This window comes from Nansenia antarctica (genome assembly GCF_963989245.1).
Source record: "Nansenia antarctica genome assembly, chromosome: 19".
NCBI classification, from domain to species: domain Eukaryota; kingdom Metazoa; phylum Chordata; class Actinopteri; order Argentiniformes; family Microstomatidae; genus Nansenia; species Nansenia antarctica.
The window spans coordinates 24069481-24085234 of NC_137692.1; the positions used below are offsets into that span (position 1 = coordinate 24069481).

General features: G+C 45.1%; 1 protein-coding gene across 1 annotated transcript in view; it reads left to right on the plus strand.

The window, feature by feature from the left end:
* Nucleotides 1-376: 376 nt before the first annotated feature.
* mcamb (melanoma cell adhesion molecule b) overlaps nt 377-15754 on the plus strand; it is a gene marked incomplete at both ends in the record, with an annotated part of 41586 nt that continues 26208 nt past the window's right edge. The window contains one exon of the mRNA XM_080549074.1: nt 377-446. Coding sequence (XP_080405200.1) covers nt 377-446 — 70 coding nt within the window. The remainder of the gene's footprint in view (nt 447-15754) is intronic.

Genomic DNA, 15754 nt, shown 5'->3' on the forward strand with positions numbered 1-15754 from the left:
CTTCAGTTTCACGCTGATAATTCCCATTTCAGAATCAGACATAATTAAGCAATAACGCAGCCTCTTTTGTAAAAAAAATAAAAATAATAATATTTGAAAGAAAAGATTAAATTAAAATGTTTTTTAATTAATCAAGTTCATACCCTAATGGGTCTACCCAGCATGGAGTCTACCTGTCCTGTCCAGTACCATTACTGCATTCCCCTCCCATGTCCTCCTTTCAGAAGTTCCTCCTACGGTTTCATCCACTCCCTCCCCCGCCCCACAACATCATTCCTCTCTCCGCGGCGCGTCTCTCACTCAGCCTGGCAGAGCAGCCCAGACCGTTAACCGTTAACACGCGCTCACCGTTACCCCCGACCAGGAGCGGACAAACATGGCTTTAGGACAGAAGAAGAATGGCTCTATGTTCCTGGGACTGTTCATCCTCTGCCTGACCTGTACAGGTATGTCATATCCATACGATTCCTTGCAACTCTGCATGGAGACGCTGTTTCTACAACGTTATAATGTTTGACTGTATTAGAAACTTTGTGGGGTTGCTTGCCGGCTGTCTGATGGAGCATTGGTGCAACACTCTCGGTCGCAGATGATAGAAAACGGCAAACATGTGATGTTCTCTCGCACCCTTTTATATACTTTGTAATTGTAGCTTATTATCTAATACCCTGTAGGCTCTAGAGCTGTCCTGGATGGCATATGGCCATGGCACTAAGCAGCACAATGGTTTCATTAACGGTTGTAAATGTATGACTTTGTAGTTGATTTGCAGCCGTTGTTTATGAGAGATGTGAAAGAGCACATTTAGCATATATAAATGAGTACAAACTGGACACAAAGAGATTATTGTGTAGCTCGGATAGTGCACTTGACTGTAACTTCTGACTTTGAAAGTTGAGCGGTTGATGTCATAACTCCCCTTCTAACATAATGATGCAGCATATCAAGCATTAATACATTAATAAATGCAACCTCTGTTACATTGGACTGGTGGAGTGGATGGGGTGTGAATCCTCTCATACTGTGGTCCGATCTTCTGTCATATAATTCATTATTTGACTTTAACTAGCTACCTTGTTGAAAGTAATTGTAGGTATGCAGTGTGACGCCGGTGGAATGTGATCTGTGAGAGACTACTTTGTGGGGATTGTGCTCCTTTTAGACTACTTATTTTAGATACCAATACTCACCTATTGGCTATGTAATATAGGAGCAGTAACAGCCTGGGTACACTAGATACAAAAATAATTAAACATACCCCAAAGGTTCTTCTGGATAACTGTAATAAACTGAAGAAATGTCCAGTCAAGTCAAGGTTTATTGGCGAGAAGTCTCACAGGATACAGTTGTAAATTGTACAATTACACGCTTACTTTGCCAGCTTCCTCTCAACAGTGCAAATATATGACTAAAAATAAATCATAAAAATACAATAATAACACAATTAAGTGTGAAAGGCATAATAATCCTAATATATATATATGCCATTTAGCTGACGCTTTTATCCAAAGTGTCTTACATTGCAGTGAGTTGCAGCATACATGTTTCAGTATATATGGTCCCAACAGGAATCAAACCCACAACCTAAGCGTTGTTAGCGCCATGCTCTACCAACTGAGCCACAGAGGACCACAGAGCAAGGAAAGGCATAATAATGATGATGATCATAATAATATTCATCATTATTATAATAATAATAATAATAATAATAATAAACACTCATTGGTGTATTTTCTGTGAGAACATCTGCAAAATAACTAGTTGCTCGGTCCTGATGGAGTCCTTTAGTTGGAATAGCGGTTTACTGATGAAACAGGTCAACCTACTTGACTGCTTCCTCTCAGGCCTTACCAGCTAATGTGTCTTACCAGTCGTGAGTTTAGAATGATAAGGTTCTATCTCCGTTTAGAATGATAAGGTTCTATCTCCGTTTAGAATGATAAGGTTCTATCTCCGTTTAGAATGATAAGGGTTCTATCTCCGTTTAGAATTCTAGGGTTCTATCTCCGTTTAGGGCAGTTCAGAGATATTGAGCGTCAACGTTTTTACATTCCATTATGTTCTGTGAGATGGAACCTTTGTGTTTTATGAATTACTAACTCAAAAAATGTCAACATTTTAAAAATAACACCACACAGGCATTAATAAACACCTAATGGATCAGATTATGTAAAAAACCCAATTTTGACAAAAAACGGATAGAACCTTATAATTCTAACGTCACGCAGTGTTAATGTGGGCCGAGTCGGAGCAGCCGCAGCCGCAGTGAATAGCCTCTCTCTCTGTTCCCTCAGACCACGAGACCGCCGGGTCTAAATATGATCTCTGTGACGGCAGCTCTGAGGCAGCTTTGATGAAATGGAATCTCCATAGAGACAAACTGTCCTGTAGTATATCAACCTAGAACCACTCAGGAGGAGCCTTGCTTGCATGAGGGCGGTGAAAGGAAAGGAAAATGTTTTGCTCGAGATGGAACGAGATGAAGTGTGAATGAATGAAGGTCCCCTTGGCTATACTATAATACCCCACCGACTTCCTCTCACTTGTATGTGAATACTGATGTTTTCTTTGTTGAACTGGACTGGACTCTAACTCAATCTACAGCACAATGGGTAGCGGTGTTCCTTCAGGGAATGCTACTGTGGAATCTGAGTGTATTGTGTGAGTAGCGTGTCTGCAGGCGGTGGGAAGGAAGGTCTTCAGAAGGGTGCGGTGCGGCATGGTATCGTCATTAACGGCCTCGGTCATTCCAAAGCATTGTCTGCCTGTTTTTGTTTGTTGAAACACTGTTCTGCCTGCCCACCTCTCTCTCCATTAAGTCTTCCTCCTCCTCCTCTCCCCCCCAAGCCTGACTTCCCTTCCTCTCCCCTCCTCACCCCTCCTCTCCCCTCCTCTCCCCTCCTCTCCCCTCCTCTCCCCTCCTCACCCCTCCTCACCCCTGCGCCCCGGAGCAACTGGTCTAGGCCGAGGAGTGCTCTCCCTGGCTTGGTGTCACTCAAATATCACTTGCAAACGTTGTACATTTTTATTTTATTTTATGCTCCTCTTGCTGTGTTTTTAAATAATGTATGTAAAGCACTTTGAATTGCCCCTGTGTATGAAATGCAAATGAAGTGCTATACAAATAAACTTGCCTGGCCTTGCCTTGCCTTGCATTACCCCTTATTCTACCCCCCCGACCCTCCCCCCTATCTCAGCCTGTTCACACCCACTCATGCTGTTTTAGCTCAGCGTGTGCTCTCGTCCCAGATCTCATTCCCATCACTGCTCTCCCTGCCTCCCCCTACCCTCCCTGCCTCCCCCTACCCTCCCTGCCTCCCCCTAGCCTCCCTGCCTCCCCCTGCCTCCCCCTACCCTCCCTGCCTCCCCCTACCCTCCCTGCCTCCCCCTACCCTCCCTGCCTCCCCCTGCCCTCCCTGCCTCCCCCTGCCCTCCCTGCCTCCCCCTGCCCTCCCTGCCTCCCCCTACCCTCCCTGCCTCCCCCAGTCCCCCTACCCTCCCTGCCTCCCCTTACCCTCCCTGCCTCCCCCTAGCCTTCCCCTTCCCTGACCCCCCTCACTGCCCTCGCCGCCCATCTCTGCCCTCCCTGCCTGTCTCCTGTCCCTGTCCTCCCTGTCCTCTCTGTCTTCTGTCCTCCCTGTCTCATGTCCTCCTGTCACTGTCCTCCCTGTCCTCCTGTCCTCCCTGTCCTCCTGTCCCTGCCCTCCCTGTCCTCTCTGCCTCCCATCCCTGCTCCTGTCCTGGTAGAACATTACTGTCAATCTATTATCTTGTTTGATTTCAATGGCAGCTTACCCAAGCCTCAAACTTGAACCAGATTCCTTGTTCCAGAACACCAGGCCAGAACCAGTTGGGCCTGTATTTTCTCTCCCAGTCCCAACAGATCAATGTTTAATGACTTGTAATCTAAATAACCTTTTTTATGATATACGCTAGTAGTGAGTGGGCTGGCCTCCCTAGGGAGGTCTAACTGTGCTGGGAACTACTAGCTATACCAAGGATTCTTATGTGTGTGTGTATATGTTACGGTACATGTGGGAATACGGTACATGTGGGAAAACTAGTATCTGGACTGCACTTATATATGTTACGGACGGTACATGTGGGAATACGGTACATGTGGGAAAACTAGGGTTAGGGTTAGGTGCTAGGGTGCTACGGTTAGGGTTAGGGTTAGGGGTAGGGTTAGGATTAGGGTTAGGGTTAGACATGCCAGCATGTACCAAGTCACCCTAGCACCTAACCCTAACCCTATGGGTTAAATGTACCGTATTCCCACATGTACCGTAACATGTATATAAGTGCAGTCCAGTCCATTCCATTCCTATGTCCTCCAATCAGCTATTCTCATTTTGTTTGTGAGAACCTTCCTCCCCTGACGCATCAAAGGGGTTAGGACGGAGTGATGTCAGGGATTCCAGTTATGACCCCTGAGATAAGGAGGGAATGTACTTCCTGTGACAGCAGCCAATCAGGGGTTAAAGGTCAAAGGGCAGATACATCGAAAGACCTCTCTGGCCCCTAAAACGGCCATCATCATTTCGACCACTATTAAGAGGCCCTTCTCGAGCAGGCCTGTCGTCTGCCGCCGCGGGTGGACAATAAAGATCCCTTGAGAAGGGCTGTGTGTGTTACAATAAAAGTCCTTGTTGCCCTTCACAGCCTCAGAGATAATGAGCAGCAGATCTGGCCTCCGTAATCTGCAAGGCCGAGCTGTCAGAACGGAAGTGTCTAACTTAACTTCTTCATGCCTTTGGCAGACAGACAGGGTTAGGGCCTAGAGAGAGAGTGTGCTGTGGACTGTGGAATGCCACTGTGTGACATCTAAAACCCACTGTGCTACACTGTTGATGTTGTGGTCTGACCACAGGCGATGTGCAACGCTGATCATAGAAATAGAATGAGTAGACAACAGTAGACATGGTCATTTTAGACCACAGAGATTTGGCTAGTACACTAAAACATGATTACTGTATATGTGTTACGGTACATGTGGGAATACGGTACATGTGGGAAAACTAGGGTTGGGGTTAGGTGCTAGGATGCTAGGGTTAGGTGTAGGGTTAGGGTTAGGGTTAGGGTAAGACATGCCAGCATGTACCAAGTCACCCTAGCACCTAACCCTAACCCTAGTTTTCCCACATGTACCGTATTCCCACATGTACCGTAACATATGCATACTCGTTCTATGGCGATAATGACAACAGTTAGAGTGAGTGCCATGTGTTCCCTCTCCTGTTTACATCCTAACGCCCAATGTTTAGGTAAAATACAAAAAAATGGCCTCAGTATTTAAGAGCATCGAGTCTTGGACCTGGTTTATGTGAAGTCGTACATAACTTTTGTATTGTATTATGTCAAGCTAATGCACTCTATGTGGGTATCACAAATACTTTATGTTACATTAACATGCTCACCACAGCGTTTCTAATACGGTTGAGAGGGCTGTGTGGTGGAGGTTTTAGTTATGATAGACTGCAGCTGGCTACCTACCTCCCTGTCCCGAGTTTTTAGCTGTTCGTTTATACCTTAATGTCCTCCGGAGAGCTGGGGCTACTCGGACACATGGCCTCTTTATCTCCAGCCTGCAGATATAAACCTGTGACGTTGGCGACTGTGTTGCGTGGGAACGTTATAAACACATTGTTCTCTGGTGCAGAGAGGGAAGGGAAGTGAAGAGGTCTGTCCACCTCTGCTTTTTGAAAGCCTCTTATTACACTACACGTCAGAACATCCGTCTGACAATGTCTATGTTTCATCCTGGGGGTTAAGGCAACAATATCCAGGTGTCTGTGAAACACAAAGAGGACATCGCTAGGGAAACGGTATCTTTCTACAGTAGATGGAGTAGAAGAGAGGAGTCGTGAGCTTAGAATGATAAGGTTCTATCTCCGTTTAGAATGATAAGGTTCTATCTCCGTTTAGAATGATAAGGTTCTATCTCCGTTTAGAATGATAAGGTTCTATCTCCGTTTAGAATGATAAGGTTCTATCTCCGTTTAGAATGATAAGGTTCTATCTCCGTTTAGAATGATAAGGTTCTATCTCCGTTTAGGGCAGTTCAGAGATATTGAACGTCAACGTTTTTACATTCCATTATGTTTTATGAGATGGAACCTTTGTATTTTATTAATTACTAACTCAAAAATTTCAACATTTACAAAATAACACCACACAGGCATTAATAAACACCTAATGGATCAGATTATGTAAAAAAACTAAATTTTGACCAAAAATGGAGATAGAACCTTATAATTTCTAACATCACGGCAGTGTCATAATCAGACACCAAACAATTGACATTTACTGGGTTAACCCCAACCCAACATCAAACATCCTAAAAAAACCGTGTTAGCGTATTCCGCCCTGTAGAAGCTAATGCCTAATGCATGTTCTCAGTTCTCTCACTGTCTGATCTAGAGGTCAGTAGAGGCTGGTGGAGGTAGAAATCGGAGGACAGGAGGCTCATTGTAATGCATGGAATGCAAGGAATAAGGAATAGTATCACAAACAGTGCTAGAGGTAGTTAGGGTCAGGTCAGGGTCCGCAGCACTGTTGGGCAACTAATGGTAGCACATTTTGGGCACTTTCGTAATATGAAAAAACCCCAGAAAACTATTTATTTTTTTTTTAAAGAAGCTTTTCGGTCGATTTGCGCGACTTGAGAATTTCCCGGCATGCATGCGGACCTTTTCACCAGACCGTGTCATGTCCCATGCTCTCACTCTTCCACGGCCATTTGTCAGCTGTATCCAGCTGAGGCTGATTGAGGAGAAGGGAGGCCCTTGTCTTGTCTTCACCCTGGATAATAATGTCAGAGGACTGTGGAGCACAGAGGGATCCTGTCCTTAGGTACCCTCTCTCTCTCTCTCACTCAGTAGTGTGCCGCCGCCTTCTTCTGGGGTGTGAGGGACCAAAACCAGCTGAGTCATTAAAACCTCCCTAAAATAGAATCAATCTCCCAAACCATTAAGTTTTATAGTTGCCTCTCTGTTTGAGGTTGTGGAAGAACTCATCCGCTTGTCTGAAGAGCCTCAGATAGATAGATAGCAGAGGCTGAGGCAGGCAGCCCATGCCATGCAGCGACTGCATATGTCTGTCCCACTAAGGCACTATAGTGTAAGAGTGAGTTTCAGGAAATGTTGTATGGATGGATAGATAGATAGAGAGAGAGAGAGAGAGATAGATAGATAGATAGATAGATAGATAGATAGATTGTGAGCGGGCCGGCGCCTTGCATGGTAGCTTGCCGCCTTTGGTGTGTGAATGGGTGTGTGAATGGGTGAATGAGAGGCCGTTGTAAAGCACTTTGGATAAAGGCGCTATATAAGTGCAGTCCATTTAGACAGATAGGTAGATAGATAGATAGATAGATAGATAGATAGATAGATAGACGATAGATAGATAGATAGATAGATAGATAGATAGATATTGGGGATTATGGGGCGGCTATGTGGCGCAGAAGGTAGAGCCGCCGTCTAATGATCGCAAGGTTGGCAGATCTCTCACTGTCAGGTTCGAGCCCCGGCTGGCCACATGTCGAAGTGTCCTTGGGCAAGACACTGAACCCCAAATTGCTCCCAGTGAGCGGGCCGGCGCCTTGCATGGTAGCTTGCCGCCTTTGGTGTGTGAATGTGTGTGTGAATGGGTGAATGAGAGGCCGTTGTAAAACGCTTTGGATAAAGGCGGTCCATATAGATAGATAGATAGATGCTATAGTGTATAATTGTCAAAACCAAATACGGGAGAAGTAAACAAGACACACATAGAGTCGTGTGTGAAGTAGAGATCTGAGGGTTGGAGTCTGCCGACACACACAGTCATCAGAGCCTTCACGGCCATTAGCCAGGGTCAATATGCTTGGTCAGCAGCACTGGCAGCAGCAGGGAGGCCAGTGGGTTGCTCATGTGGAGACTCCTCCTCTCCAGGCAGCCCTCGTCCCCCAGGACCCACACATCCACTCCAGGCAGCCCTCGTCCCCCAGGACACATCGTCATTATTGTTTGTAGGGGTAGAGCAGTTTTTTTGTTGTTGCGATAAATAGAATTTAAATTCTATCAGTTAGCATTGAACAGTTTCTTCCCCAAAGCCATAGCCCTTCTCAATAACTGCTGATCATTGCACCTTATACCATATACGCCCAGCCCATGGCTTGTGGTAGCTTGCATTACATTATATATATGTATACATCAGTATATATGGTTCCCAGCGGGAATCAAACCCACAACATAAGCGTTTGTTAGCACACAATGCTCTATCAACTGAGCCACAGAGGACCACATATGGGATACACTACAGTATCAAAACGCCTCAGAGGTTGCATGCCAACACATACCCTGACCATCTCGACAGTTTATCATAGCTCCTCTTTAAGGCCTTTGATGTTCTGAGCCACGTCAGAAGACAGCTGTACACACCTGGCAGCCAGGGAGAGCGCTGGCCCAGGGAGCCAGACACAGTTCAGGTTACTGAAGTCGTTAACGTCGTATCGGATTACTGCACATGGAAATGCCAGTCGTTAGACAAACCGTTTAGAAGAGAAAACATGTATGTGCAAGAGTTGTTTGCACTTACCCACCCACATACACACACACACACTCACACACACACACACACACACACACACACACACTTGGGACTTATTGGGCCTGTGTCTGTTGGTGTCTGTTGGTGTTTGTGTCTGTTCGACCACAGCCATGTAAAGCCCCTTTCATCAGAGAGATCGTGAGTTTAGAATGATAATCTCCGTTTAGGGCAGTTCAGAGATATTGAGCGTCAACGTTTTTACATTCCATTATGTTCTGTGAGATGGAACCTTTGTATTTTATGAATTACTAACAAAAAAAAATCAACATTTAAAAAATAACACCACACAGGCATTAATAAACACCTAATGGATCAGATTATGTAAAAAACTCAATTTTGACAAAAATGGAGATAGAACCTTATAATTCTAACGTCACGATCTGTTGATGTCTGTTGGTGTCTGTTGTTGCTCTGTTGTGGCCATCTCGACCACAGCCATGTAAAGCCCCTCCCTTCATCAGAGAGATGGAGATCTAACATTCGACAATCTCTGTAATCAGGATCACTGGGAGTTGATTGTCTTCACATCCGTGGAGGCTGGTGGTGGTAGGAATGGGAGGACAGGGTCAACATAACGCGTTCCTACTTCATGACAATGAGCCCTGTTCTGTTTCCTGCCCCCACAAGCCTCCCCTGCTTCACACGGCACATTTTTTTGGGCCTATATCCACACGTTTAGCTGTGTTGCTCCTTCCACGAATGCATGATCCTTACAAGTTGTACCTCGTTGTAAAGGTGACTAATCAGGCTTTCCAATTGGTATTATTAAAGGGGAGGAATAATCGACCGAAATAACGTTTCCAAACTTTTTTTGAGGAGTTTAGTTTCAGCTGCAGTTCTAACAAACTAGCTTGTCTGTCATGTTTAGAGTGGAGCTCCATCCATCACACGCCCTGTGATTGGTCCTACGGTTCCATTAGTTTCTCCTCAGAATGCTAGTTTACTGTAACAGTGTAAATAAAACATTCAGGAGGTTGTTCGTTCTGGAGAGGCCGGCTGTTGACCTTTCAGATTGTCCTCTGCAATCAATACACTCAGAAGCTCTCTCTTTTTCTCTCTCTCTCTCTCTCTGTTATTGAATTAAATTAAATTCAAAACACTTTATTCATCCCAGAGGGACAGTTACTTTGGGCACAGAGGATCAACGACAACGACAACATGACAACATACCACAACATATCACAATCACATTTACACACTGAGAACCCAGTTTAAAAAAGACATAATTATTCTAACCAGTTTTACACAGTGTCTCAGTCTCTGTAATGATGGGGAAAGCTACATAATTAAGAGTATTCAGTTATATCATGGTGGCAGTACCTTCTGCTGCCAAGTATGAACATTTTCATGTCAGTTCTGAAGCACTGAACATTTTTGACATCCCAGATCATTTTTATTTATATATTTTTGCAGCTGTGGCGCAGGAGGTTGAGCACAAGGTTGGCAGATCGGCGGTTCGAGCCCCGGCTGGCCACATGTCGAAGTGTCCTTGGGCAAGACACTGAACCCCTAAATTGCTCCCAGTGAGCGGGCCGGCGCCTTGCATGGCAGCTTGCCGAATGAGAGGCCGTTGTAAAGCGCTTTGGAGCAGCTTTGGAACAGCAAAAAAGGCGCTATATAAGTGCAGTCCATTTACCATTTATCATCCCAGAATCGGAGACAGTGTCCAAAACTGCACAGGTTAGAATCCAGAATGTTTTTCAGCTCTATTAGCGACTATTAGTCACTTTAGCCACGTTACTTGTAGGATTACTTGTTTGAATATCAAAAACACATGTTTCAGCTAAAATTGCTTTATTTATTTATTTTATAAATATTTATTTTAAAGCTTCCAATACCACACACACACACACACACACACACACACACACACACACACACACACACACACACACACACACACATTTAAACACACACACATACATGCTCACGGAAACACACACACAGACACACACACACACACACACGCACAGACACACACACACACACACACACACACACACACACACACACACACACACACACACAGACACACACCAACATGCTGTATGTTTGGCCCCCAGACAGCTTGGTCGTCATGGTATTCTGTGATTATGATGCCTTTAGAGGCTTCTAGAAGGTCATTCCATTCCTGGAACTCCATTTCTCATATCAACTAAACTTAGAACTTAGAACTTAGAACTATTATGGTCATGCATTGAGAACTCAATTATTGCAGTCTCATCCAGAATGTTGGTTTGGATTGTTGATGTCGTTGGCACACGTGTATAATCATGGATCACTTTTATGGGCTTGTGAAAAGAGAGTGCCCATAATATGTTTTAGAGCGAGAGTGGGAGAGAGCGCTACTGTGGAGAGAGAGGGAGGGAGAGGGGCAGACAGATAGACAGGCAGGCAGGCAGACACACAGACAGACAGACAGACAGACACAGACAGACAGACAGACAGACAGACAGACACAGACAGACAGACAGACAGACAGACAGGCAGACAGATAGACAGGCAGGCAGACAGACAGACACACAGATAAACCTACAGACAGACAGACAGACAGGCAGGCAGGCAGAGACAGACAGACAGACAGACAGAGACAGACAGACAGACAGACAGACAGACAGACAGACAGGCAGGCAGACAGACAGACAGACAGACACACAAACAGACAGACAGACAGACAGACAGACACACAGACAGACACACAAACAGACAGACAGACAGACAGACAGACAGACACACAGACAGACAGACACACAGACAGACAGACACACAGACAGACAGACACACAAACAGACACACAGACAGACAGACACACAAACAGACAGACAGACAGACAGACAGACAGACAGACACACAAACAGACACACAGACAGACAGACACACAGACAGACAGACACACAAACAGACAGACAGACAGACAGACAGACAGACACACAGACAGACAGACACACAGACAGACAGACACACAGACAGACAGACACACAAACAGACACACAGACAGACAGACACACAAACAGACAGACAGACAGACAGACAGACAGACAGACAGACAGACAGACACACAGACAGACAGACACACAGACAGACAGACACACAAACAGACACACAGACAGACAGACACACAGACAGACAGACACACAAACAGACACACAAACAGACACACAGACAGACAGACACACAGACAGACAGACACACAAACAGACACACAAACAGACACACAAACAGACACACAGACAGACAGACACACAAACAGACACACAAACAGACACACAGACAGACAGACACACAAACAGACAGACAGACAGACAGACAGACAGACAGACAGACACACAGACAGACAGACACACAGACAGACAGACACACAAACAGACACACAGACAGACAGACACACAGACAGACAGACACACAAAGAGACACACAAACAGACACACAGACAGACAGACACACAGACAGACAGACACACAAACAGACACACAAACAGACACACAAACAGACACACAGACAGACAGACACACAAACAGACACACAAACAGACACACAGACAGACAGACACACAAACAGACACACAAACAGACACACAGACAGACAGACACACAAACAGACACACAAACAGACACACAGACAGACAGACAGGCAGAGAGAGGAAGAGATGAACAAACAAACAAACAAACAAAGAAATTATCAGACAGACAGACAGCCAGGTAGCCAGCAGACAGGCAAGTAGGCAGAGAGGGAGGGACAGAGTGGAGCCGAGCTCCGTGCTGTGCAATGTGTAATGTCTGCTTGAGTGCATTATGACATCAAATGGAATATTTAGAATGTATGCAACATTCTTATAACATAGGACATTTTAAAATCAATTTTAGCAAGAATACTGGTCTGTTTCTTGCATTATGTCTAGTACGTCCAACACAAAATAGAATACAAATATTTGGAAGAGCAACTTTTTAATAATGTGTCATTGTCCACCTAGCAGTCTCCTGAACAAGAGCAAAGGTCAGTGCACTTAAGGGCAGCCTGAAACTCCGGGGTAGTCAGTATTCACCAGGCCAACGAGGCCTAGCAGCAGCAGCAGTGTCCGTCACCTAGCCCCAGGAGTCAGCGGTTCTGCAAACAAACAATCAGGAGTCAGCTGAGGCTGAGGCCCAGGTCGTGTGTACACACCAGTAAGCCACCGGCTACCACAGACGTCGGATTACCAGCCACTCTGTTAGTAAACTAAAAAGTACTTTAACGAGTAAACGACTTCCCTTGTGAACCGTCCCGGGTGTTTGTTTAGCTTGGCGGTGCGGTGCGGTGTTTAGCTTGGCAGAGGGAGGCTGGTGGAGGTAGAAATCGGAGGACGGGAGACTCATTGTAATTCATGGAATGGAATTGCTCATTGCATTCCATGCATTGGAATCTCCAGGAATTCCATTCCTCATCCATGCATTCCAAAGAACCTGTCCTCTAACTTCTACCTCCACCAGACCTCCACTTGGGTACTTTCTGTACCACTACTGTACTAAGGGTTTGTAAATACATGATTTCAGTCACAGACAAAGACCTCCATTCACTTCGATATGGTATGTAGAGTGGCCTGGGGTGGTCCAGTGGTCTAGCACCGCGGTCTACAGTGCACACATTATGGCCATGGGTTCGAATCCGGCGCATGCCCTGCTGATATGCCCTCTCTCCCTTCTTCTCCTTACTTTCCTGTCTGTCTTCACTGTATCTGTCCAATAAAATAAAAAATATGAGTGGGACAAAAATTCACTTAAAAAAAAAAGATATGGTATGTAGTGTATGAGTGTGTCTGTTACGGTACAAGTGGGAAAACTAGGGTTAGGGTTAGGTGCTAGGGTGCTACGGTTAGGATTAGGGGTAGGGTTAGGGCTAAGGTTAGGGTTAGGATTAGGGTTAGGGATAGGGTTAGGGGTTAGGGTTAGGGTTAGGGTTAAGGTTAGGGTTAGGGTTAGGGTTAGACATGCCAGCATGTACCAAGTCGACGTAGCACCTAACCCTAACCCGAGTTTTCCCACATATACCATAACATGTCTACTTCTACAGGTTATCCATCGGCGTGAGGCCAACCAGTTGTCCCTGTTTGCGTCCCTCTTTTTGAGGGATTGATTTCATCGCGGTATGGGTTCACACACTGTCACGGTGGACCTGGGAGCTTAGTTTACATTCTGACCATTCCACACTTGCGTTTTTGTGGTATTAGGGTTGTAACCTACACCCGTCACCCGTAGCTAATGGGATATGTAATGCGTTTATGTATGGGTGATAAATGGATATACTGTAGATGATATATGTCAATGAGGAATATGTTCATTTACAACACTTAAGTCATGGCTCCTTACAATGCCTAGCACAGTACAACCATATATGACTGCATGAAGGTCTAGCACATTGGTGTGTGAATGGGTGAATGAGAGGCCGTTGTAAAGCGCTTTGGAGCAGCTTTGGAGCAGCAAAAAGGCGCTATATAAGTGCAGTCCATTTACAGCTTACAGCATCTATGACAGTATGAAGGTCTAGCACACAGCTTACAGCATCTATGACAGCGTGATGCTATTTCACTGCCGTACCGATACTGTTAAAATTGTTTGGCATTCCACAGAGGACAGGACAAGGCCTGGTACCATATAAGGACATTGTTGAATGTTTGTTCGTGTTGGATAAACAGATGTGTTGGGACAAAAGTCCCATCGGCATTCAAACTGTTGCTTTAAAGCTTAAAGCAATTTTAACGCTGTAATAGGACAGTAACAGTTGTATATTATTGCTGCTTCTCTCTTGTTCAACAGAGGTAAATACAACTTGCCAATTCCTGAGGGGGAAATAAAAAACCCTCAGACCGTTTTAATATGAAAATGTGGTTGTTGTTGTGGTGGTGATGATGGAAGCTAAATTAAATCAGACTACTGTAGCTATTATTTCCTCTTTGTTGCGACATGTTCGGCAGTTGCTATGGGTTTTGTGGCTTCGCCTTCTGCCAATGTATGAATGCGGTCATCAGATAATGTAGTGTGTGTGTGTGTGTGTGTGTGTGTGTGTGTGTGTGTGTGTGTGTGTGTGTGTGTGTGTGTGTGTTGAGCAGGCGTCAGGCTTGAGTTGTGGTTCCAAGATCTTTTAACAGTAGGCCTCTCTCATTCACTATCAGCAGACAGTCATCTTAACATTAGAACATAAAGGCCTAGTTTAATAAAAACATATTTTGCTTGGTGTTTGTGTGTGTGTGTGTGTGTGTGTGTGTGTGTGTGTGTGTGTGTGTGTGCTTGTGTGCACAACTATGTGTTCTTTATTCTTCTAGCGTTGTGACTGCCAATGGCCCCTGGCCCAAGCAGAGAGTACTTATTCTTGCGATGACTGGTGGATAGATGATTCACTTACTCAGACAAATGTATTTGTTGTAAGTCGCTTTGGATAAAGGCGTCTACTAAATGCCCAAAGTGTAATGTATTATTATTATTATTATTATTATTATTAGTATTGTAATAACTATTTCTGTGTTTTTTTTTGGCCTTTTTGGTGGAAGCTCTCTCCTTTCTGAGTCACTGCAACATATCTTCTCAACAGACACACACACACACACACACACACACACACACACACACACACACACACACACACACACACACACACACACAGCTCTGTCAAGGCATCTAAGCACCCCCTTGTTTCACATCAAAGCAGAGAATACTTCTTATTGATCAGTCAACAGAGAAGTTCCCTTTGTTTCCATTATCTGCTTCTTATCTCTGAAATGGTGTTGGAGCCTCGGGAGGTGGTAGACATGGTCTAGGGAGGAGGTAGACATGGTCTAGGGAGGTGGTAGACACGGTCCTGTAAAGTGGCCAAGCAAGGAAATACAGGCAGCTGATATTGCCGAGTATCGACTACAGGACACACCACAAACACAAACACACTGGGATCAGATGACGGGAGGCATCTCGGAAGCACAGTTCCCAAAACTTCTATGATTTGATAAAAAAGACACAAACATTTTGATTTTTTTATGAATAGGCTGACTGCAACCCAACATCATTGAATCACTGCAGTAAGACAAACTCTCAGCTGTCTGCCGCAGTGGCTTCTGGGAAGGCTCTCGGACGAGAGAGGAATGCTGGGTAAACAAGAACACCAAAGACATCCTTGTCTGTGTGTGATGTCATCACTCGCACAC